At 43.0% G+C, this 24,828-nt stretch overlaps 1 protein-coding gene across 1 annotated transcript in view; it reads right to left on the reverse strand.

Annotated features, from left to right (window-relative positions):
- Positions 1 to 24,828, reverse strand: part of LOC145392003 (cytochrome P450 2L1-like) — a 185,876-nt gene that overhangs the window by 146,062 nt on the left and 14,986 nt on the right. The window contains exon 2 of the mRNA XM_080266490.1: positions 15,091 to 15,190. Coding sequence (XP_080122616.1) covers positions 15,091 to 15,190 — 100 coding nt within the window. The remainder of the gene's footprint in view (positions 1 to 15,090; positions 15,191 to 24,828) is intronic.

Consider the following 24,828-nt stretch of genomic DNA (forward strand, 5'->3'; position numbering starts at 1 on the left):
CTACTACCAACTCCCATCTTACCCATACATGCTTCAAATCCCTCATTTGAACAGCCCATTACTGCATTAAAGTCTCCAACACAGATCAAAACATCATGCCTAGGTACCCTTCCTACTCCTTCTTGCAACTTTTCATAAAATGTGTCTTTCCTTTCATCGAGTGCATCATTAGTAGGTGCATAACACACAAACAGACTGATGTTGCCATGATTTGATTTAAACCGTGCGTATAACAATCGCTCATCTATAGGACCCCAATCACATAAAGCCTTATTTGCCTTACAACCCAGCAACAATCCTACTCCCTGATAATGCATTCCGTCATGTCGGCCAGATATCAATAAACGTATACCATCCTCCAAATATCATAAATAAAAGTAGTGATCAACCGAAGCTATTTTACAGCTACATCAGAAGCAAAACCAAAGTAAAAGATAAAGTACAATCCATTACGGACGAGGGAATCACCTATACACAAGACAAGGATATTTGTGAAGCACTAAATAAAAATTTCCAATCAATTTTTACAGAAGAAAAAAATTTTGAGAGGGATTATGTGGAACATTCATGCCCACACATACTACCAGATGTACAAATATCAGAAAAGGAAATACAGGAGTTAAGTAATTTAGACAAAGGAAATGCAAATGGTCCTAATAAAATTTCATGTTGGGTGCTACATGAATGTGCAAAGGAGTTAAGTAAACCATTATCTTTAATTTTCAAGAAATCCTTGAGACAAGGTAAACTACCTGATATTTGGAAGAAAGAAAGCATTGTTCCCTTATTCAAGAAAGGGAATAGATAAAATCCACTCACTACCGACCAGTATCACTAACCAGTGTTGTAAGCAAGGTATTAGAAAAGCTTATAAGAAAAGTTTGGGTAAATCATCTAGAAGAGCACAATATGATAACAGAAAGACAGTTTGGTTTCAGAAAAGGAAAATCATGTATTACTAAACTGTTGAGCTAATATGACAGAGTAACAGACACATTACAGAAAAGAGAAGGATGGGTGGACAGTATCTATTTAGATTTCAAGAATGCATTTGACAAAGTACCACACCAAAGACTTTTATGGAAACTGTACCATCAACGAGGAATCCGAGGCAAACTGTATTGTTGGATGCAAAATTTTCTCACAAATAGAGAAATGAGAACAGTACTAAGGGGAAAATACTCATTATGGAAAGAAGTGACTAGCGGAGTTCCACAAGGCTCAGTGCTGGCACCAAACATGTTTTTAGTGTATATAAATGATATATACAATAACATTGGAAATGAAAGCTATCTAAATATGTTTGCAGATGATGCAAAACTACAAAGGAGAATCACTAACACGGACCCTTGTAAAGACCTACAAGAAGAATTAAATAAACTTCATGAATGGAGTAATACCTTGCAAATGGAATTCAGTGTGGACAAGTATCATGTAATCAAGTTTGGTAAAAGTGGAAAATGACCTGAGTGGGATTATGAATCAGGAAATTAAACCCTACACTCATCAGAAAGAGAGAACGACCTAGGTGTGATTATCAATATTAGACTATCTCCGGCTGACCACATCAGTGAGAAGGTACGGAACATGCATACACTGCTTGCAAATATGAGAATAACGTTCATATACATAAATGACGACATGCTAAGAAAGATAATAACATCATTCATCAGACCAACCCTGGATTAGGCATCAGTAGTCTGGAGTCCTCATCTCAAAAAACACATAGACAAGATTGAATAAGTTCAAAGGGCCGCTACAAGATGGGTACCAAGCTTAAGCGATCTAAGTTACGAAGAAAGGCTAAAAAAAAAACTGAATCTACCAACACTACAGGAGAGAAGGAAAAGAGGTGACATGATTATGCTATATAACTGCACATCAGGGAAGGAGAAAATAGACATAAATGATTACATAACCTATAGGACACTGAAAAAAACTGCATAAAAAGAGAGGTGATAAAGACGTAAGGAAATTTAGTTTCCCAAACAGAGCAGTTGATCAGTGGAATGCACTAGCGAACGAAATAGTGTGTGCCAAAACAATTCACAGTTTTAAGGATATGTACGATAAATATGGTTTAAGACACAGGACAGTACGAGCTTGACTCATTCCTGTAAAGATACAATTAGGTAAGAACAATTAGGTAAGATGGAGGGATGGGGTGGAGAGGTATATGAGAGAGGGGGATGTGAGTTGGGAGCAGGGCAGTGAAATGGCGGGGGACAGGGCGACTTGGAGGCGATTTGTTTGTGGCCACCCCAAACGGGATTGTGGCGTCTGGCAATAGATAGATAGATAGAATTAGGTAAGAACACACACACACACACACACACGTCACCCAGCTGAAAACAGGCCAGTAATATATCCCGGGAAATTGGAGGTGAGAATCAGAGAGCCAGAGAGTACCAGAGAAGGCAGAAGGGGACTGGTGAGATGAGAGAAGGAAGCTTAGGAGGTAGGGTAGAGTAGGAAGTTCGCCATCACACTCACCATACATGGGGCACGTCACTTTGTCTGCCACATAACTGTGTCACAACAAAAACCCCTTAACCCCAGAGTGTCTATACCTCACCTTGACTTATGATACAAGAGAGACAGAGGGGCAAGGGAAACAGAAAAATACCTACCTCAAGATAAAACCCACGGTGATCAATTCATTGCCTCACGACTTTATATTGGTAGCAGCCCACATCGCTGGTGACAGAGGTGCCTCACCAATTTACAACTACAATCCCAGCTCCTAGCAACAACTATTATCTACTACTGGCAGCAACAGAAATCTTAGATTTGGAGAAAGCATATGACAGGGTGCATAGACAAGGATTGTGGAAAGTATTAAGAATATATATGGAGTAGATGGGAAATTGATGAAGGCCGTGAAGAGCATGTATGAAGGTGCTAAGGCTGCAGTGCGTGTGGACAGTGAACTGAGTGAATTTTTCTATTTGAAGGTTTGATTGAAACAATCTGTATATGGATGGGGTTATAAAAGAGATACAAGGTAGGGCAGTGGATGTCGGAGCAGCCCTATTGAGAGAGGGCAGTGTTTGCAGATGATGCTGTGTTGTTAAGTGAAGACGAAGGGAAGCTGCAAGGCTTGGTGGATGAGTTTGGGAGAGTGTGTAAGAAACGGAATCTAAAGGTGAATATAGGGAAGAGTAATGGTGAATGTAGGGAACAGTAAAGTGACGGTGAAATCACTGAATGTACAGTGAGATTGGATGGGGAGGTAATGGAGAATGTGAGTGCGTTTAAGTATATGGGTAGTGTGATGAGTAAGGATGAAAGTTTGGAGGGTGAAGGGGGGAAGAAAGGTTGCTGGTTCCTTGAAAGCAGTGATAAGAAACAGGGAAGTGAGCATAAAAGTGAAAAAGCTACTACATGACAGTATTGTGATACCAACTCTAACGTATGGAAGTAAAGCTTGGACCTTGTTGGGGGGACAAAAATCAAGAGTGTGAGCAATGGAAATGAGTTATTTGAGAGGAGCATGTGGAGTCATATGGAGAGACAGACTGACAAAAGAGGAAGTGAAGGAGTGTTGTGGTGTGGATGTGGATGTGATAGGAATCGTTAGGAGAAACACATTAAGGTGGTTTGGCCATGTGGAGATGATGGAGAGTTAGAGACTGGCGAGAAGAGTGTATGTGAGTGAGGTGGAGGGGGGGGAGAGGGAGGGTGAGGCCAATGATAAGATGGAGGGATGGAGTGGAGAGGTATATGAGAGATGGGGGTATAAGCAGGGAGCAGGGCAGTGAAATGTTGGGGGACAGAGCGACATGCAGGCGATTTGTTTCTGGCCACCCCTTACGGGATTAAGGCGTCTGTCAATAGATAGATAGATAGATAGATAGACGTATAGTAAAGTACTAATGTAACTATATACTGCACAACAGAATGTAGCTAATCTACTTGTATATAATTCATATTACTATGTCACATATAATTAGATAGCAGGTATTTCATATAAGAGCAGTTTTTTAGACAATTAATTGTAGTCTTGCCATTGCATTGCTGCTACTGTATATTACTATTATACTCATATATATATATATATATATATATATATATATATATATATATATATATATATACTGTATACAGTATATATATATAAGATACGAACCCCCGCAGAGTTCCCCCCCCCCCTCCAAGGACGGAGTTGCAACCCCACTCCCACCCCAGGAAGACACCACAGTGAGGCAGGTAAAGGATGCACCGGGTCCGAGCGAGACAGGCCCCAGTATGCCACGGCCCTACGCCTCTCTTCCCCTCAACACAACCAGCAGCACCTATGCAGTACTGGCCACCTACATCTCGGCCGGGCCAGCCTTCTCCAGGATCGAGGTGGGACTTGTTTAAACAGTCCCAAACAGCACTGCGGTAGTGGCTGCCGTCCATACCGGGGAAGGATCAGCCACCGAACATCCTTCTGCTGTTGCCCCCTGCAGCACCGTGGTATCGGCCACCATCTGTACCCATTAAGGGATGGCCATCATACGCCCTTCTGCTGCAGCCACACCTGGAACCAGCCCCACGGTGGCAGCCACTGTACGCCCCGGACTGGACGTGACGGCCACTGTATGCACGTCGGCTGGTATACCAGAGGGATGCGGAACCACGATGTTGGCCACTGTCCGCGTTGGGGAAGGGATGGCCACCATACACCCTTCATCTGCCTCTTCCTCCTCCGGTAGCAGCACCGCAGTATCGGCCACAGTCCATACCTGGGAAGGGTTGACCACCAAATGCCCTTCTGCTGCTGCCCTCAGGGTCTGTAGAACCACGACACCGGCCACCGTCCACGTTGGGGAGGGGTCAGCCACCGTACACCCTTCGTCTACACTCCCTAGGGCTTCCCTGTCAGAGGGAGTCCTTGGCACAGCCCACCTTCCACCCAGAGGCCGCCCGGGACGATCTTCCCACTCTCCCCACAGGTGTGGTTCCCAGGAGGGGCTGCCGTTTGAGGAGTGGTGACAGGGCCCGATCGCAGAGGAGGGGATCCACGCCCTTTGGATTGCCCCTGGACGATGCCTGGACCTGATGGATGCAACCCAGAAGGGACGCCACAGACAACCCCTGACGACGCCTCAGTCTAGTGGTGACCGCAGTCCCCAGCCTCCCAGGGACGTCCCATGGACCCCAGGGGGGGATCTCCTGTGCTCCTTTCACCGACAGCCCTCCGCCCAGAGCAGGAGGTGGCAGGAACGACTCTTGACCCTGTTCGGCCCTAGCCCCGAGGGTCACTCACCAGGTCAAGGCTCCACCAGGAGGAAGCCTCCCTGTACCCCGGACCAGGAACATGCCTGGGCTATGATGCCCCCTGCAGTAGTCCCATGCCCTACGGGAAGGCATGCCCATGGGCCAGCCCCTTACGCCCGGTCGCCACCTTAATTGAGTCCAGGTTTTGGCAGCTCAAGAAATTCTCTAGTGCAATCTCAGTGTCATACCAGGAAACAGAGACTGACAGTGCCTGTCTTATGTGTTTGTACTCAGAGCAGTGATACAGTTAAAACTGACAGTGAATGTATCTACAGACAGCAGTGCCTTGACATACAGTGCAAGATACCTAAGCCCAGATCCCAAGAACAATACACTAGGACTGTACCGAAGAAAGGACAATATGGACTGTCTCCAACTCCTATGTATTAATGGTGTATATTACCGACTGAGGGTAATCACATTGTATGTGTAAATACTGACCCTAATAATCCTGTCACTGTACCTGTGCCCTGTATTGTATATGTTTGTATGTGTATTGTAAGGAAGTCGAATTAAGGCAATAGAAGTGTTAAGGTAGCCTGCCGAGTGTTTATGCCCTGTTCCTCTGTTAAGGTGTTCAAGTTCCGGTCTTGAAAGAGGACCCCACTCAGTAGCTAGTGTCTTTAGGGCAAGAAGTCGACATAAAAACACCTAGCATAACATTAGAGAGAGAGAGAGAGAGAGAGAGAGAGAGATGTCATCTCGTGTAAAGTGCGTGATAAGGGCAACACAGCACGTCACACTTTATAAATTTGCACTTTGCGAAGCATACAATCTCATGTTAAAATGGCTTTATGGAAGACAAATCCTGAATTTTCGTATATGGATTCACCAATACCTTCCCCTAACTAAAATGCAAAAGGAAAACTTATAATAGAAACATGCAAGAGTAATATTGTATATTTATTATGAAAATTCAAGACCTTATTAGCGCTGTACAGAGGGTAGATAATGCAAATTGTTGTTGTGGTATCCGAGGCCGTACCTTGGAAACCGAATCAAAACACTCAACAGCTGTTTTGCACTTTCACTCTCGTCACTACTGGAAGGGATTTGGCTCTCTTTTGTATTCTTTTTTTTCTTGGAAAGAACGGTTTGTCGGCTCTTAGCATTTGGTTCCTTCTTTCTTGCATTTAAAAAAAAAAAAAAATCCACCGTCTCCACCCTTGGTACACTCATACATTTGAAAAATGCTTTTGGTAATGAATAACTCTGAATCATTACTGACCAAATTTTTGGTAATTTATCATTCTCAGCCATTACCGATCGAATTTTTGGTAATTAATCGTTCTGAATGATTACCGATCAATTTTTTCATTACAAAATTGCCTCATTTGGTATTGAAAAATACCAACTGGCAACCCTGGTGACAACTGTGCCAGTGATTAACCCGCCCCGTCCCGTCGACGTATGAGTACATTGCAACATTTTGCATTTGCTAGTCCCAGCGACGTACTGGTACGTCGTGCAATTGCAAGGTCCCTAATTTGCACAATTTTCAATTTTCGCGCGTGATTTTTCGTACATATACACGGGACACCTTCCTCTATTCCTCTTCAAGATGCCAAGCAGGGACAATGCCTTACACCACATAACCTCCCCCTCCCCCCCTCATGCCACTGTCTTGGCAATTCACCTGTTATCAGAGACCTGGCCAGTAAAGACATTCAGGGCCAGAGTGATTCCCCAATCGATGACAATGTGGAGGACAAAGTTTACACAGCATTAGAGGAAGAAACAGTCAGAAATAATGATCAGGTACTGTGGCAAAAGAAGGTCAGGTATGGTGATGAATTAGTGAGTGAAACAATGCTTATAATGCCTATATTACTGTTTGAAAACCAATACACTCTCGTACTACATATAAATTCGTACCAAGTAAATAAATAATTACCGTTTACGAGTGGTGTGAGTTAGTTACCCTCCCATAGAACTCGTTTTCTTTGGTGCCAGCCTGTTAGAAAACCCAGTCAGGCAAGGAGGTACTGGTACCTGGATCGAGTATTTTAAACCTCCAGTGAGCGATTTCTCTATGAATTTTCGATGTTTCTCAACAAAAGCGGAGGTTTTAGCCAAAAATTTTTTTTTCAAAAATACCTCGGGATTGGGGGGTGTCAGAGGTGCGAAATAGCTCGGGACGTGACGGGTTAATGAATGCTCTTAAAGCACAATATTGAGTGGCCAGTTTTATGGAATGCACATCTTAGTTTACACTAGGTTAGGTGCTGCCTGTTGCCGCTCCAGGAAACCCTCAAAGTCCAGGTCAGATATAAGCCGTCATCCTGCTGCTGTGGTCACCACTCACACACCAGCTGCACCCCACCACACACACTCACCAGCCCTTCCCTTACCCATATCATGCTACAAATTTTGCTCGCAAGATGCAAGAGAATACCGTATTTGCCTCAATTTTTCATACCCGTTGCACATTGCAAGTAGCAAACGCACTTTCCAAGTGATTAATTATTGTCAGACCCCCAACGCACATTAGGCGAGATGCACTTTGCGAAGGCGCACTTTAGGTGAGATGAGTGTATGTATATATATATAAATTATACATGTTCAATTATGTTATAGGCTACAGTTTTGTTACTGCAATGTTACTATGTTCCTACAATTACGTTACTATATTCAGTGTTACAAAATTATAACAAGTACCATGTATTTACAAGTAGATAAATAGCAATGTAACACATTTCTAAATATGGGTAGATTGTTATACAAAGATAGGTCGTAGGTACATCAGTCTGGCATGCCGAGCAATATATAGGCATTAATATGACACAATATGTAATAGTTACAGGCATGTAACAGTTATAGGCATTATGTACCACTAGCACAATATGTAATGTCTGGTGTTCAGGTGGAGACGTACACATCCTCTGGCCAGAATGAAAACACATAATGTATGGCAAACACATACCAGGCGATCAAGAATCTCATGATGTATCAAACACATCAGGTAACTGACAGAAGCCAGGTGGCTCACATGACGGAAATGTACCAGACAATACACACATATGCACACACTTGTCATCCAGCCGGAACCCGGCCCATGATATATCCCAAGAAATCAGAGGTAAGAGACAGAGAGCCAGAGAGAACCAGAGAAGGTAGAAGGGACTGGAAAGACAAGAGAAGGAAGCTTAGGAGATAGGGTAGAGTAGAAGGTTCGCAGTCATTCTAACAATACGCGAGTCTCGTCACTCTGTCTGCCACATAACTGTGTCACAATATAAACCCCTTAACCCCAGAGCATCTAAACCTCGCCTTCACTTACAAGATAGACAAAGGGGCAAGGGAAACAGAGAAATACCTACCTCAAGATAAAATCCACAATGAGCTACCCAATATTGGTAGCAGCTCACACTAATAGTGACAGAGGTGCCTCGCCGATCTACAAATACAATCCCAACTCCAAACTATGACTATTATCTACATGTGGTAGCAGCAGAAATCTACGATACTCCATGATACCGGCATCGGTGGCAACTATTAACATATATACATTGCCTCACTCATTCTGTGTAATCTAACGTAACCTGATCTAAGAACAAGAGAATGAAGACCAGGAATAATACAAATCCAATAACAAGAATAAGAACACGAAGATGCACTCACAACGTGGAACACCTGGGCCCAGCAACTTTACTAAAAGTCAAATATTTGACTTTGCCCTGTGACCTTGACATTCAAAAGATTATTCTGAAAATGAATCATTATTTCTGTCTAATCCTAAACCACTTCAATAACTTTGGCTCAAACCAAAACTGATTTGACTTATCCAGTGACCTTGGCCTTTGGCTAATTGCTCTTTCAATTAAATATCTTTATCCTTGTTTGAAACTGTACTCTTCCACAATTTACTCAAAATCAATCAAACCTGTATAAGTCGACCTTGCCAATTGGTCTAGAGTAACCATTGACCCACTGTACTAAAAAAATTAACCCCTTGGGTGATCCTAAACTCATCCATCAAGCTTGATACAAAAAGATCAAAACTATTCTAATTATTTTTAAACACAGACATATAAGATCGAACTTTGACCTTGCCTAGTGAGCTTGACTTTTGACTGGTTGTTCCCAAAAGTGAACCACTTCATTCTCATCATTCTCAAAACCATTCCCCTAAGATTAGTCAGAACTGGATAAAAAATACTTAAGTTCATTTTGCTAGGCCAAAGAATGACCTAGCTCTGCGGCCCTGACCTTTGGCCTAGTGTTCTCAGAAACTGTTTCCTTTTTGGCTGACCCTCAACCCTTCCTCCAGATTTGGGTAAAACTGGTTGAAACTGAGTTCTTTTGCTCACACACACACACACACACACACACACACACACACACACACACACACACACACAAAATGAAGGTTTCAAAAGGAGCCTATATTATAAAAAAGGAAGACTACCATGACCTAAAGAAGTACTTCTTAGAAACTGATTGGGAAAAGGAGCTTAGAGGACAAGATTTAAATGCTATATATAAAAAATTCTGTGGACTTTACTAAGTAGGAGTCCAGAAATATATTCCAGAGCACAGAGAAACAAAAAAGAAAATAAAGAAATGGTTTAATACAGAATGTAAAAAATCAAAAGAAAAAAGAGATTTATTGTGGAATAGATACAGAAGACACAATAGTGAAAGGGCATATAACAACTACAAACAGGCAAGAAACGATTATACAAGAATAAGGAGGGAGGCCCAGAAACAGTTTGAAGAGGATATCATAAACAAAAGTAGTGATCAACCGAAGCTATTTTACAGCTACATCAGAAGCAAAGCCAAAGTGAAAGATAAAATACAACCCATTAAAGATGAGGGGATCACCTATACACAAGAGAAGGATATTTGTGAAGCACTAAATAAGAATTTCCAATTAGTTTTTACAGAAGAAAAAAATTTTGAGAGGGATGATATGGAACATGCATGCCCACACATATTACCAGATATATACAAATATCAGAAAAAGAAATACAGGAGGAGTTAAGTAATTTAGACAAAGGAAAAGCAAATGGTCCTGATAAAATTTCATGTTGGGTGCTACATGAATGTGCAAAGGAGTTAAGTAAACCATTATTTTTAATTTTCAAGGAATCCTTGGGGCAAGGAAAACTTCCTGATATTTGGAAGAAAGCAAACATTGTTCCCTTATTCAAGAAAGAGAATAGACAAAATCCACTCAACTACCGACCAGTATTACTAACCAGTGTTGTAAGCAAGGTATTAGAAAAGCTTATAAGAAAAGTTTGGGTAAATCATCTAGAACACAGTATGATAACAGAAAGACAGTTTGGTTTCAGAAAAGGAAAATCCTGTGTTACTAATCTGTTGAGCTACTATAACAGAGTAACAGAAACATTACAGAAAAGAGAAGGATGGGTGGAGAGTATCTATTTAGATTTCAAGAAAGCATTTGACAGAGTACCACACCAAAGACTTTTATGGAAACTGTACCAACTGTGAAAAGGGTGCGAAAGGGAGAGTCTGGGAAGGAAGAACGAGTAAAAGCAGAGGATGGAAGGATGTTAATTGAGATGGATGCAGTAAGGAAGAGATGGGCAGAGTATTTTGAAAGATTGTTAAATGTAGAGGAGGAAAGGGTGGCTGAGATTGTGGCGGATGGAAGGGTGCAAGGAATAAATGTGTTGGGAGAGTTGAATGATTCTTTGATCACGAAGGGGGAAGTGGAGAAGGCAGTAAAGGAGATGAAAGCAGGGAAAGCTGCAGGTATGGATGGGTGTGCTGTGGAATGCCTGAAGGGTGGTGGAGTGACTATTGTTGACTGGTTAGTAAGATTGTTGAATGTGTGCTTTGAGAAAGGTATGGTGCCAATTGACTGGGCAAGTGCTTGTGTGGTCCCGTTGTATAAAGGCAAGGGTGATAAGTATGAATGTACTAGCTTTAGGGGTATAAGTCTGTTGAGTGTTGTAGGTAAGGTGTATGGTAGAGTGTTAATTATGAGAGTTAGAGAGGGTACAGAGGGAGTAATTAGTGATGAGCAGTGTGGCTTTAGGAGAGGGAGGGGATGCGTTGATCAGGTGTTTGCTGTGAGACAAGTGTGTGAAAAGTATTTAGCGAAAGGCAAGGATGTGTTTTGGGCATTTATGGATTTAGAGAAAGCGTATGATAGAATTGATAGGGAGGCTTTGTGGACTGTTTTAAGATTGTATGGACTTGATGGTAGGTTAATAAAAGGGGTGAAAAGTTTTTATGTAAATAGTAGAGCGTGTGTAAGAGTGGGAAATGCTGTGAGTGATTGGTTTCCCGTGAGAGTGGGGCTGCGACAGGGATGTGTGATGTCGCCTTGGTTGTTTAATATTTACATGGATGGTGGAGGTGAATGCAAGAGTTTTAGGTGGTCTGAGTCTGGTAAATGTTGATGGAGGAGAGTGGAATCTGAAGCAGCTGCTGTTTGCAGATGATACTGCACTGGTGACTGATTCAGAGGAGAGATTGAGAGAGTTGGTAGAGGAGTTTGGAAGGGTGTGTGAAAGGAGGAAATTGAAAGTAAATGAGAATAAGAGTAAAGTGATGAAGTGTACGAGGTTGATAGATGGTAGGGGGATGAATATAGTTTTGAATGGTGAGTTGCTTGAGGAGGTAGATTGTTTTAAATATCTAGGGTCACATGTTGCTGTGGATGGAAGAATAGATGCAGAAGTGAAGTTTAGAATAAATGAAGTAGGAAAGGTGCTGGGAGGAATGAAAAAAGTGTTTAAATGTCGTTCGCTTAGAATGGATGTAAAGAGAAGGCTGTATGAGGGTGTTGTGGTACCGACTGCATTATATGGGTCTGAAACATGGAATATGGGTGTAGCAGAGAGGAAAAGTTTGAATGTAATGGAGATGAGATGTCTGAGGAGTATGTGTGGAGTGACGCGTATGGATCGGGTGCGAAATGATGAAGTGCGAAGGAGAACTGGTGTTGTTCGGGAGATGGCTGGTAGAGTTGAGCAGAGGGTGTTGCAATGGTTTGGGCATATGGAGAGAATGGATAATGAGCGATTGGTGAAAAAGATAACTAGATCTGATGTGAGAGGTGTAAGGCTGAGAGGAAGACCACGAATAGGATGGATGGACAGTGTGAAGAGAGCGCTGGATGCGAGAGGGATGTCTGTTGAGCAAGGAAGAGTGGCTGTGCGTGACAGAAATAAATGGAGAGAAACTGTGAATGAATAAGTGATGACGCAGCCCTGAGGGGATATTCTTCCGCATTTGGTCTGATCAGCTAGTCAGGTCAGGTGCGGGTAAGGGGATGGGTCTGTTATGATGTGGCAGGGGTAAACCAGTTCTGCTGTCGGGCCCTGCTGCGGATGTCACTGATTGCATTGCCCAGTTGACCCTTGTGCGGTGTGGTGCGGTGAGGATCTGTCCGTTCTCCCCTTTGGGGCTAAGATGCGAATGAATGTGTTTGAATGGATGAGTAAATGGAGAGTGAGTCGTCCTGTCTCGGCTACCTCCCTTTCCTTGGGGGAAGCAGCCTAGGTATATAGATAGATAGATAGATAGTACCATCAACGAGGAATCCGAGGCAAACTGTATTGTTGAACGCAAGATTTTCTCAAAAAAAAAAAAAAAAAAAAGAGAGAGAGAGAGAGAGAGAGAGAGAGAGAGAGAAATGAGAACAGTACTAAGGGAAAATTACTCATCATGGAGGGAAGTGACTAGCGGAGTTCCACAGGGCTCAGTGCTGGCACCAACCATGTTTTTAGTGTATATAAATGATATAGACAGCAACACTGGAAATGAAAACTATCTAAATATGTTTGCTGATGATGCAAAAATACAAAGGACAATTACATGTGTAGACTCTTGTAAAGAGCTACAAGAAGAATTAAATAAACTTAATGAATGGTGCAATACATGGTAAATGGAATTCAGTGTGGACAAGTGTCATGTAATCAAGTTTGGTAAAAGTGGAAAAAGACGTGAGTGGGATTATAAGTTAGGAAATTAAACCCTACACACATCAGAAGGAGAGTAGGACCTAGGTGTGATAATTAATAACAGACTATATCCGGCTGACCACAACAGTGAGAAGGTACGGAACATGTATACACTGCTTGAAAATATGAGAATAGCATTCACATACATAAATGAAGACATGCTAAGAAAGATAATAACATCATTTATCAGACCAACCCTGGAGTATACATTAGTAGTCCGGAGTCCTCATCTCAAAATACAAATAGATAAGACTGAAAACGTTCAAAGGGCCGCTACAAGATGGGTATCAAGCTTAAGAAATCTAAGCTACAAAGAAAGACTAGAAAAACTGAATCTGCCAACACTACAGGAGAGAAGGAAAAGAGGAGACATGATTATGCTATATAAATGCATATCAGGGAAGGAGAAAATAGACATAAATGATTACATAACCTATGAGGATGCATCAGCAAGAGGACACTGCAAAAAACTGCATAAAAAGAGAGGCGATAATCTATCTATCTATCTATTGCCAGACGCCTCAATCCCGTTTGGGGTGGCCACAAACAAATCGCCTCCAAGTCGCCCTGTCCCCCGCCATTTCACTCCCCTGCTCCCAACTCACACCCCCCTCTCTCATATACCTCTCCACCCCATCTCTCCATCTCATCCTCGGCCTCCCCCTCCCCCTTTCCCCCTCCACCTCACTCACATACACTCTCTTCGTCAGTCTTTCGCCCTCCATCCTCTCCACATGGCCAAACCACCTCAGTGTGTTCCTCATAACGCTTCCTATCACATCCACATCAACACCACAACGCTCCTTTATATCCTCATTCGTCAGCCTGTCTCTCCATGTGACTCCACAGGCTCCTCTTAAATAACTCATTTCCACGGCTCTCACTCTTGACTTGTGTCCTTCCAACAACGTCCAAGCTTCACTTCCGTACGTTAGAGTTGGTATCACAATACTGTCATGTAGTAACTTTTTCACTTCCATGCTCACTTCCCTGTTTCTTATCACTGCTTTCAAAGAACCAGCAACCTTTCTTCCCTGCTGTACCCTTTCAAGCACTTCACCCTCCAAACCTCCATCCTTACTCATCACACTACCCAAGTACTTAAACGTACTCACATTTTCCAATTCCTCACCATCCAACCTCGCTGTACATTCACTGACTTCACCTCTCTCAAAGACCATCACTTTACTCTTCCCTACATTCACCTTTAGATTCCGTTTCTTACACACTCTCTCAAACTCATCCACCAAGCCTTGCAGCTCCACCAAGCCTTGCAGGCGATAATGACGTAAGGAAATTTAGTTTCCCAAATAGAGCAACTGATCAGTGGAATGCACTACCGAATGAAATAGTGTGTGCCAAAACAATTCATAAATTTAAGGGTATTCACAATAAATATGGTTTAAGACACGGGACAGTACGAGCTTGACTCATTCCTGTAAAGATACAATTAGGTAAGAACAATCAGGTAAGAACAAAGAGAGAGAGAGAGAGAGAGAGAGAGAGAGAGAGAGAGAGAGAGAGAGAGAGAGAGAGAGAGAGAGAGAGACGCCAACTACTCCACAACACCCACTCTCACTCCAAGAGCTATGGCACAACAAACAACAGGGGAAAAGGGAAGGATGAAAATAGAAGAGAATTAAATGTCAGGCTGAGTGAACTCTGGTACTCGTGTTCAGGGATCATAAAGTTATCCTGTTAGTAACGGACGCTGTATTTCGCGATTTACTTTATTCATTGCCAAGTGGCTTTCAGTGACAACGTTCCTCAGAGGGTTGGGGCTTGTGCTGAAAGGGAAATAAAGAATCAATGAGAGAGAGAGAGAGAGAGAGAGAGAGAGAGAGAGAGAGAGAGAGAGAGAGAGAGCCCAGGTACTCACAAATAAATGTCGCCATGCTCCTTATGCATGTCTTCCAGATGCTCCTTTATGTTCTTGTTGCTGAGGGGGACGTAGCCGATCAGGGGCAGTCCCCATCTGCCTGTTAAGTTGAAATATGATGCTGATCAACCAAAGAAGACGAATAGCCTGACCTAACCTGCCAAAACACAATACAGTCTAAGCCTTCAGTCGAGTCTCGGTGTTAGTAGGGATGCGGAGGTAGTGTCCAGCTGCCTCATATAATGTTTTTTATCCGTCCCCGCCCCAGAGGGGCTCGGGAACGGGTATTGTTTTCACTTAGTTAGTCTGTTTGTTTGTCTGTCTGTCTGTCTGTCTTTGTCTGTCTGTCTGTCTGTGTGTCTATTAACAACTTTACAAGAAAACTACTGGTGCGATTTTGACTAAAATAACAGGGATGATGGGCTATGACCCCACCTTATTAATTTTTTGGCCAAATTGGGCCAATGTCCAGGCTGTACGCCCTAAAATTATGACAAAACGGGAACAGGTTAAAATCGTTTTTTCGTCATAACTACTTTCAAATTCGTCATATCTACATGAAACCAAAACCCAAAGGTCCATCTTTCAAATCCGCATCATATAACATGCCTCATTACATCAGTGGGGGGGGTCCCCCCCCCCCCAGTTAGAGGTGGGGGTGTCAATGTTAGGTGGGTCAGGTCTAAAATTTCAAATGGGCATAAAATCGTCAATTTTCCAAATTTGATATGTGACATCTTTGACTAGATACCTTGTGTTCAAACGTCAGCACTAAAATGACTGTCGGGGATGGGTTTGCTGTGCCTTGACACCACTTCTTGTTTTTACTCTATCTTGGCTTGGATTTTCATCCTTTTGCAGCCTGTGTCACTCACCTTAGTGGTTAAAATGACAACGGTATGACTCAACATCTTTAACATATCACTTATTCGCGACTGGGACCGTATCCCAGTGCTAATCCTCCGTTACAACTCAGGCTTTATGTTGGAGTGACTGCAGTCTTAGCCTAATTTTGAGTAAACAGCTTTAGGCCACCTTAGATTAAAAATGGTATAGTTTCACCATAAATAATCATTTAGTTAAATGCATTTTTTATTTTGTTGTTGCTACGTGCAAGTGATAATCCACTTGTGGAGAGCCATCAAGCTGTGAGAGGACTTATGGAAATTAATTGTTTCTAAATCCGTTACTGCAAAACAATGACTTACCCAAAGTTAATAATATGTAGGCAACATGAATAAACTAAAAGAGTACGTCATTGGATTCCAGGGGTCAAAGCAGATGAGCTTAAACTAACCTAATTTCATTGACTCTAAGAAGAAAAACAGTAGCCTGAACCAATGACAAAGAAGAATTAGATTACATGAGACTTTTCCACCCTGTTACTGGGTATGTTAATGTTGACAAAGTTCTGTATGTTATATAGACAAGGTATTTTAGTATTAGGAGGGGTATGACTTTCAGTTGAATATTAATGTGTTTGCTCCGAAGATGGTTTTAATATTGTTCTTGTTATATCCAGACGATAATATTTAACTTACAACGGATTATTTTACCCGAGGGAAGCAGAAATATCCTTCATGAAACCTTTCAGTGCGAAATACTTTGTCCTTACCCGTGCAGCCCTGGCAACTTTTGGACCTTAGAAAACCCCCAGACCCGGCAAATTTTTGACCTCGGGTTTTTTGCCTAACACCTCCGCTTTTTATGAGAAACGAGAAATGCGATTTCTTAGTATCTCCTTGGCGACAGGGTTCTCTATGAAGGTCCACCGCATGCCCTCATTCTCCCAGCCTATGCCATGGGTAACTGTACCAGATATGGCTAAAACACTCGAGGAACATACAGAGAGGTTTATTACATAGAAATTGGTAAGTCTTACAAGAATACACTAGGTTACATATAGTATTATACTGTACTGGCAGAACACACATAAATTGGCAACTGATCGCTCACTGTACTGTGTGTGTGTCTTTTCCACTTACACTCTACTGTTTCTCACTTTACACAACCGCTAGAATATATTTACAATTATTTACAGCGTCATGTAGTGCAAGTACATACACACATTATTAGTAGTGCTGAAGGGTTTGGTACTCTCTGAAACAGGGATGTAAGCATAGTCCTATATCGCACTCAACACACTGGTATTGTGTGAATTTTCTGACATGCTGGCCTTGATTTAGAGTACCTGAACACATGGCCCTTACGCTGGGGATGAGCATGGATCTGCGTTGGGGGACTGGGTTCAGGGAAGTGATGTCCAGAGAGTCAAATGGGAGTCTGTGCGACGGTGAGTGTGCGGTGGCGATGGTGGGGCCTGTCCTCAGCATACGTCACAATTATCTCCCTTGCCAGCTCCCTCACATACCCCTCAAAGGTCTCCAAGATGTTCATGGTCATTGCGTGGAGTAGTGTGCATTGAGGACGGTTATGTCGAGTGGGTGAAAGAATAGTTTTTTGTACCACTCCGTCATGGTCCTGGCACAAACCGCGCTTGAAATCATGGAGTCAGATTGATCAACCTGCCTCATGTTAATGTTATATGCCATGACTGACTCTGGTTCCCAAACTTGGTGCCTCCTCTCGGAACTGTAATCAATGGACTCTGTGTGGTGAACCAGAAGGTGGTGTACCGTGGACAAGAGGATGACTTCTCAATTGTGATTCCAGGCAGTGGCACGGATATTATTTGCCTTGAAGAAGACCACCTCCTTCTTCTCGAGCTTCATTTCCATCCTCGGCATGTGGTGATGGTTCTTCTTGGCGGTTCTGCACATTCCAGTCTCCTGGAGGTGGAGGTACTGAGCGAGAAGAGGGCTAGGGTACCAGTTGTCCAGGTACAAGATGTGACCACGATGAAGGTACTGCTCAATCATTGTTTTCACCATGGCCCCTGAGAGTCCTATACTTCGATCTTGTATGAGGCCTGTCTGTGCGCCTGTGTACAAAACTATGTCTTGCACATAACCAGTCTTATAGTCACACATCACAAAGATCTTGAACCCGAAACGGTGTCTTTTGCTGGGTATATATTGTTTGAAGGAAATGTTCCCTCTCCAAAATACGAGACCCTCGTCTATGACAAGGTCTCTGAATGGATAAAATGAGGAGCTGAACTTTTCCCTAAGATAATCAAACCCCCCTACCCCCTGGGGGTAGGTTTTTTTTTTCAAGAATACTCCCCCAGTATCCCTGCTTGTCGTAAAAGGCAACTAAAAGGGTTGGCGTAGGGTTAGTGCCCCGGAAAACAACTAACTAAAAAAAACAAACAACAAGCCTCGGACAAGGACTGACCAAACGATGACGACCCAGGACCGGACAAAGGACTTGGTAATGGGTACTTGGAATATAAGAGGAGCGAATGATGAGGTGAAAGAGAGAGAGATTGTCCAGGTGCTTGAGGGTGCAAAAGTGGATGTATGTGGAATAAATGAAACAAAATGGAGAGGAGAAAGTGTGAGAGAATGGGAGTATGGATGGGGTATATGTGCAGGAGTAGGTGAGAATGAGAGGGCGAAGGAAGGAGTATGTATAGTTGTGAGTAAAAGATGGAAGAAGAGCATAAGACAGTATGGATCAGTTGGGTCAAGGATTGTGTGGGTAAAGTTGAAAGTTGGAATACAAATGTGGGCGATTGTGTGTGTGTATGCGCCAACGCAAGATCGTGCTAGAAGAGTGAGAGAAGAGTACTGGACAAATGTATAAGTGTGCATGGAAAAGTTTGGAAGGAATGAGAGAGTGTTTTTGATTGGTGATATGAATGGTAAACTTTGGAATGCGAAGGTGGATGGAATAGTTGGTGAGTGGGGTGTGCCTGCTGAGATAGATGAGAATGGGAGTGCGTTAGTGGACATTTGTGCTGGGAGGGGGTTGGTGGTAGCCAATACCCTCTTCAGGCATAAAATGATCCACAGGTATACATGGCGAGTGATAAGAAGGGTGGGTGGTGAACTGAATGAAAGGAAGCCAATGATTGATTATGTGTGTGTGGATGAAAGGATGCGAAGATGTGTAATGAATGCCAGAGTTTATAGAGGTTGGGGGAGTGGACTTTCTGACCACTACTTGGTGGTGGCCAGAATCAAGGTCCAATTTGAATGGAGAAATAGAAGAAGGGAAAGACGAGAGGAAGGAGTAGTTGCAAGGAGAGTGGAAAGGTTACAAGAGGATGAGAAAAAGGCAGAGTATAAGAGAGAAGTGAAGGAACGATTGGGCAAATATGAATTGGAGCAGATGGGAGACGTGGAAGGTGTGTGTAGCATATTTACAGAAGAAATATGTGCAGCATGTGATGTGGTGTGTGGAAGGAAGAGAAGATGGAGGGGGGTGCAAGGAACAGCATGGTGGACTGAAGAGGTGAAACAGGCTGTGGCACAAAAGAAGAAAGCATACAATGAATGGATGAGAAATAGGGGCGTGGAAGAAGCTGAGAGGCGGAAGAGAGAGTTATATGTAGAAAGAAAGAGAGAGGTGAAAAGATTAGTAAGAGAGAGTAAGAAGAGAGTGGATGAGGAATTTGGAAGGAATTTGAGTGTAAAGTGGAGGGACTGTAAGAAAATGTTCTGGAAAGAGGTGAAAAGAGTAAGACAGGGGGGAGGTGAAGTTAGCAGGGGAGTGAAAGATAAAGGTGGTAGATTACTGGTGGAGAAGGGAGAAAAAGTGAGCAGATGGAGAGAACACTTTAAGGAATTGTTGAACGTAGAGGATGGAAGTAATGCGAGTATAAGTGGCTGGGGAATGGCTGGAAGAAGGAGGGAGGTGAGAAGACAGGAAGAAATCAGTAGGATAGAAGTTGTGGAAGCAATGAAGAAAGTTAAATCGGGGAAAGCCCCGGGAATTGATGGAGTGTGTGGTGAAATGCTGAAGCATGGGGGAGAGATAGTAGTAGAATGGATGTGGAAGATGTGCAGATTAGCCTGGGAGGAAGGTAGAGTCCCGGAGGATTGGAAGTCAGGTATAATTATTCCCTTGTACAAAGGAAAAGGGGAAAAAGAAGTGTGTGGTAATCAAGGGGGCATTTGTCTTCTTAGTATAATAGGAAAAGTGTATGGTAGGATACTTCTTGACAGAGTTAGAGAAAGAACAGAGAAATTAGTTGGAGAACAGGGAGGCTCTAGGAAGGGAAGAGGTTGTGTAGATCAAATATTCATTCTTAGATCTTTAGTGGAAAAGTTTCTAGAGAAGGGAAAGAAGTTGTATGCGGCTTTCATGGATTTGGAGAAAGCATATGACAGGGTGGATAGACAAGGATTGTGGAATGTATTAAGAATATATGGAGTAGATGGGAAGTTGTTGAATGCTGTGAAGAGTGCGTACGATGGTGCGAAGGCTGCAGTGCGTGTGGATGGTGAACTAAGTGAATTTTTCTCTTTGAAAGTTGGTTTGAAACAGGGATGTGTCATGTCCCCATGGTTGTTCAATCTGTGCATGGATGGGGTAATAAAAGAGGTACAAGGTAGGGTAGTGGATGTTGGAGTGGCCCTGGTGAGAGAGGATAGTGTTTGGATACTCCCTGTACTGTTGTTTGCAGATGATACTGTGTTGTTGAGTGAAGACGAAGGGGAGTTGCAAGGCTTGGTGGATGAGTTTGGGAGAGTGTGTAAGAAACGGAATCTGAAGATGAATGTAGGGAAGAGTAAAGTGATGGTCTTTGAGAGAGGTGAAGTCAGTGAATGTACAGCGAGGTTGGATGGTGAGGAATTGGAAAATGTGAGTACGTTTAAGTATGATGAGTAAGGATGGAGGTTTGGAGGGTGAAGTGCTTGAAAGGGTACAGCAGGGAAGAAAGGTTGCTGGTTCTTTGAAAGCAGTGATAAGAATCAGGGAAGTGAGCATGGAAGTGAAAAAGTTACTACATGACAGTATTGTGATACCAACTCTAACGTACGGAAGTGAAGCTTGGACGTTGTTGGAAGGACACAAGTCAAGAGTGAGAGCAGTGGAAATGAGTTATTTAAGAGGAGCCTGTGGAGTCACATGGAGAGATAGGCTGACGAATGAGGATATAAAGGAGCGTTGTGGTGTTGATGTGGATGTGATAGGGAGCGTTATGAGGAACACACTGAGGTGGTTTGGCCATGTGGAGAGGATGGAGGGTGAAAGACTGACGAAGAGAGTGTATGTGAGTGAGGTGGAGGGGGGAAGAGGGAGGGGGAGGCCGAGGATGAGATGGAGGGATGGGGTGGAGAGGTATATGAGAGAGGGGGGTATGAGTTGGGAGCAGGGCAGTGAAATGGCGGGGGACAGGGCGACTTGGAGGCGATTTGTTTGTGGCCACCCCAAACGGGATTGAGGCGTCTGGTAATAGATAGATAGATAGATAATAAAAAACCATGCGTATCCTCTTCATTTTATCTGTATCATTTACGTTGCTTTGCTTGGGTGATCAGCATCGTAAAAGTGGAGGCAGCTCATTATTTGCTGTTACGACCTATTACCTTACCAAATAATGTGTGCTGACTCATGGGTCCATAGTCCAGTATGTCTGGACTTGTCTTTTTTCCACAATACCCCATCAAAAGGACCAGGGCCAAAAATAGGTACATCTCACCTGCACTGACTGGATAACCATACTGCTTGCTGTGCTCGCCCTGGGTCCCTTAACGTTCGCAGGCTTGCACTAGGCCTTGTGCGTAGGTGGAAAAAATCCAACCAAGAGCAGCCAGCATTCACGCCAGGTGCAGTCCAACCTGACCTCCAAGGCTCTGTGAAGGATGTTTGATGGGAATATAATCACTTCCATCCCGGACCCAGGACACGTCTTCTTCGTCGTTGTCTCCATTGCCCTCCTCGTTGTGGTGGGGAGAAAGTTGGGGAGATGGTGGTGATGCAGGCTGGGGAGGTGGAGAGCGGCTTCCTTCCCCACTTGCGCTCCTCTTCCCTCTCCCTTTTCCCTTACCCCTCTCCTTTCCCTTCCTTTTGCTTCCCTTCCCTACCACTTGGGGCTGTGGGGAGGAAGCGCAGGAAGAAACTGGGGAGAAGAATGGCCGTGACTGAGCGTGTGATGTGCTGGGCTCAGCATTCGAGATTCTGGGCTGTGATTCCTCCCCACATGGTCACCCAGGTGCGACCTGCCTTCCCCAACCACTCTCACTTTCTCCCACCTGCCAGTCCCCAACACTCTCACTTTGACTACCTGCCATTCCCCCAGCAATATCACTTTCCCCAAACATAGAGATTAGGGCTGACCTTACACTTTTCAGGACTCGTTTGGCACCTTCCCGTGGGGAAATCCTTTCTTTCCCCATCCAGGAATGCTTACAATGTCTTTCCTCCTCATCCTTGTTGTCACTTGCATCTTCATCTTGAGGCAGGAGAGAGGCTCATGAACGTGCATGGGGTGCAGAAGGTCCTCCCCTAGCCATGAAGTACCCCACATATTTCGCCTTCCTTAGGGAAAGCACCTCCTCATCACTACGACTGGATACTTCCTCAGGCAGCACGTAATCTTTGTCTTGGACATCGTCATCAAGTGGGGAATCACTACTACCTCTAAAAGTGTCCAGTAGTTTGTATAGCTTTGTCAGAAAAACCTCGGCACGCCATGTCCATCTCTGGTCAGTGCAGGTAACAGAGTGGATGAGCATGCAACCCACGTGGGTCATGCAGGGTTAGCATGGGTTGCCACCTGTTGGCAGGTACAGGAAGGTCTGCCCTGCATGCCTGCCAAAAATCACCTGCGAATTTTGACAAATGTGGCCGTGGCAGAGTTTGCAATTGCAGGACATTAATTCACGTCTCTGGGGCTAGCCGTGACAAAACATCAGGACGTATATTCACGTCTCCTGGTCTGTGCAGGTTAAATAAAATAATTTAGAGATATCAAAAATTAACTTTCGAAATTCCTCAGGCTGAAAGCATTAAAGTGATGTGTATAAAGAGAAACACTTAACCCTTCTAGCTCTGCTGGGATTTCAGGTTCCCACCTTTTATGACTATCTACAGTGAAGGACAAGTAATAGCTGGAGGTCACAGGGATCTGAAAGGACCTTCAGTTCCCATCCAGCAACCTACTTAATTGCGAATCTAGCATCTTTGGCAGCTTTCTGCCACACCAGAACAAGAAGACAAAACTTTTTGTGCTTTGCTCCTGGCTAGAATTCTACGGTAGGCCTACTTCTCTTCAAGCTCCCATTCCTGTATTCTATGGCGAGATGTAATATTGCTGAGAAGCGGGATTTGCTAGTTAGGAAGTGCTGGAGTGTTCCCCATGATTCTCGTAGTTCACCTACATGTCAGAGTTACCAGTTACCCTGCTGTTTGTGAAAGTAGCTATTTTGTAGATTGTAGGGGAGGGTGGTGATGGTTCGGACAGTGGGATGGTTCAGACAGTGCATTCCCTAAGAAAAGTATGGCACCTAGGGCCGTGTGATCTTGCCTGAAAGTGGGAGAGTTTGTTTACTTTGACCACACGGAACCTCCAAGCTAGAAACCCCTCAATTTTTGATGCAGGTCAGATTTTATATTTTTTTTGCATCTCCTATTTAATACTTTGAGTGTATATCGTCAGCTCTACCTTTATAAATATGCCACGCATCGAACTGTGCATTATCAGGAAGAATCTGTGTTGCATGTAGAACATATTGCTATGAGGAACGAATGTTAAACTCTCTCGGGTGAAACTTGAGAGTACCCGTCAATTAATTACATAGGTTCAGGATGATTAGGACAGTTGAGAAGGGGGATGGTTCGGACAGTCCTAACTATCCCTCCACTACTACCAAGTCATGACCTTATCGGATAATAACGCTAATTTTGATCATTTATATTTGAACACATAGTGAAACACCATTCGTAACAGTTATCAGGGAATATAATAATAGTTTTGTTTGTTTAACATATTCCTCAGTGTTAAAAGAAGGGAAAGGTATAACAACTTCTATTTAAATTTTGCAGGCTACAATATGCATTAAAAGTCTTAAGTTAGTCCGTCTGAAATAAAGCCTAGAAAGTGAAAAGTGAAGTCAATATTCGAGAGAGAGAGAGAGAGAGAGAGAGAGAGAGAGAGAGAGAGAGAGAGAGAGAGGCTAATTATGCATAATTTTGTAGCGGAAAGTAAGTGGTCAAGTCATTTATTATTAAATCTGGTGGAGGTTATTTCAGTTATAATTATTATTATTATTATTATTATTATTTAACAGACATCAAGTAGTTCATTTGGATTCTGAAGTTTAATATTGTACTTTAGAAAAATTAAAATCTTTGAATTAATAAATGTTTATTTTTACCCAATAAAACACACATAATTTTAAGAATATACTGAGTAATACATGTGGCCGAACCATCTCACCCTACCGTTCAAACCACCACCACTGGTAGGGATGGTTCGAAAGATTTAGTCACTTGTGTTTCGTTAACTATAGTTTTAAGCTGAAAAGAGCTAAGAATTTCATATTATCAACCTAAAGAGCCAAATGATGTGGCAACATTATAACATAAGCCAGATTACACTCCTGCTTAAACCTGAATTTATATATATATATATATATATATATATATATATATATATATATATATATATATATATATATTAATGTTCGTACCATCACCGCCCTCCCCTACATTCATTTTTGTGCTATTTTCCCCTTTAATGTCTTATTTATGTGACTGTTGATTATGTAATTTCATTGCAGATTGTATGCTATATAATTTAGAGTGTTAGGCTATTTAGTGCAAGGTAACCTCTGGATATTTTGGATGTTTCTGATTTGGCAACTGTAGGTGCTGGAGTATACT

Source organism: Coenobita brevimanus, chromosome 2 (assembly GCF_032717465.1).
Source record: "Coenobita brevimanus isolate Jiangsu-jjx chromosome 2, ASM3271746v2, whole genome shotgun sequence".
NCBI classification, from domain to species: domain Eukaryota; kingdom Metazoa; phylum Arthropoda; class Malacostraca; order Decapoda; family Coenobitidae; genus Coenobita; species Coenobita brevimanus.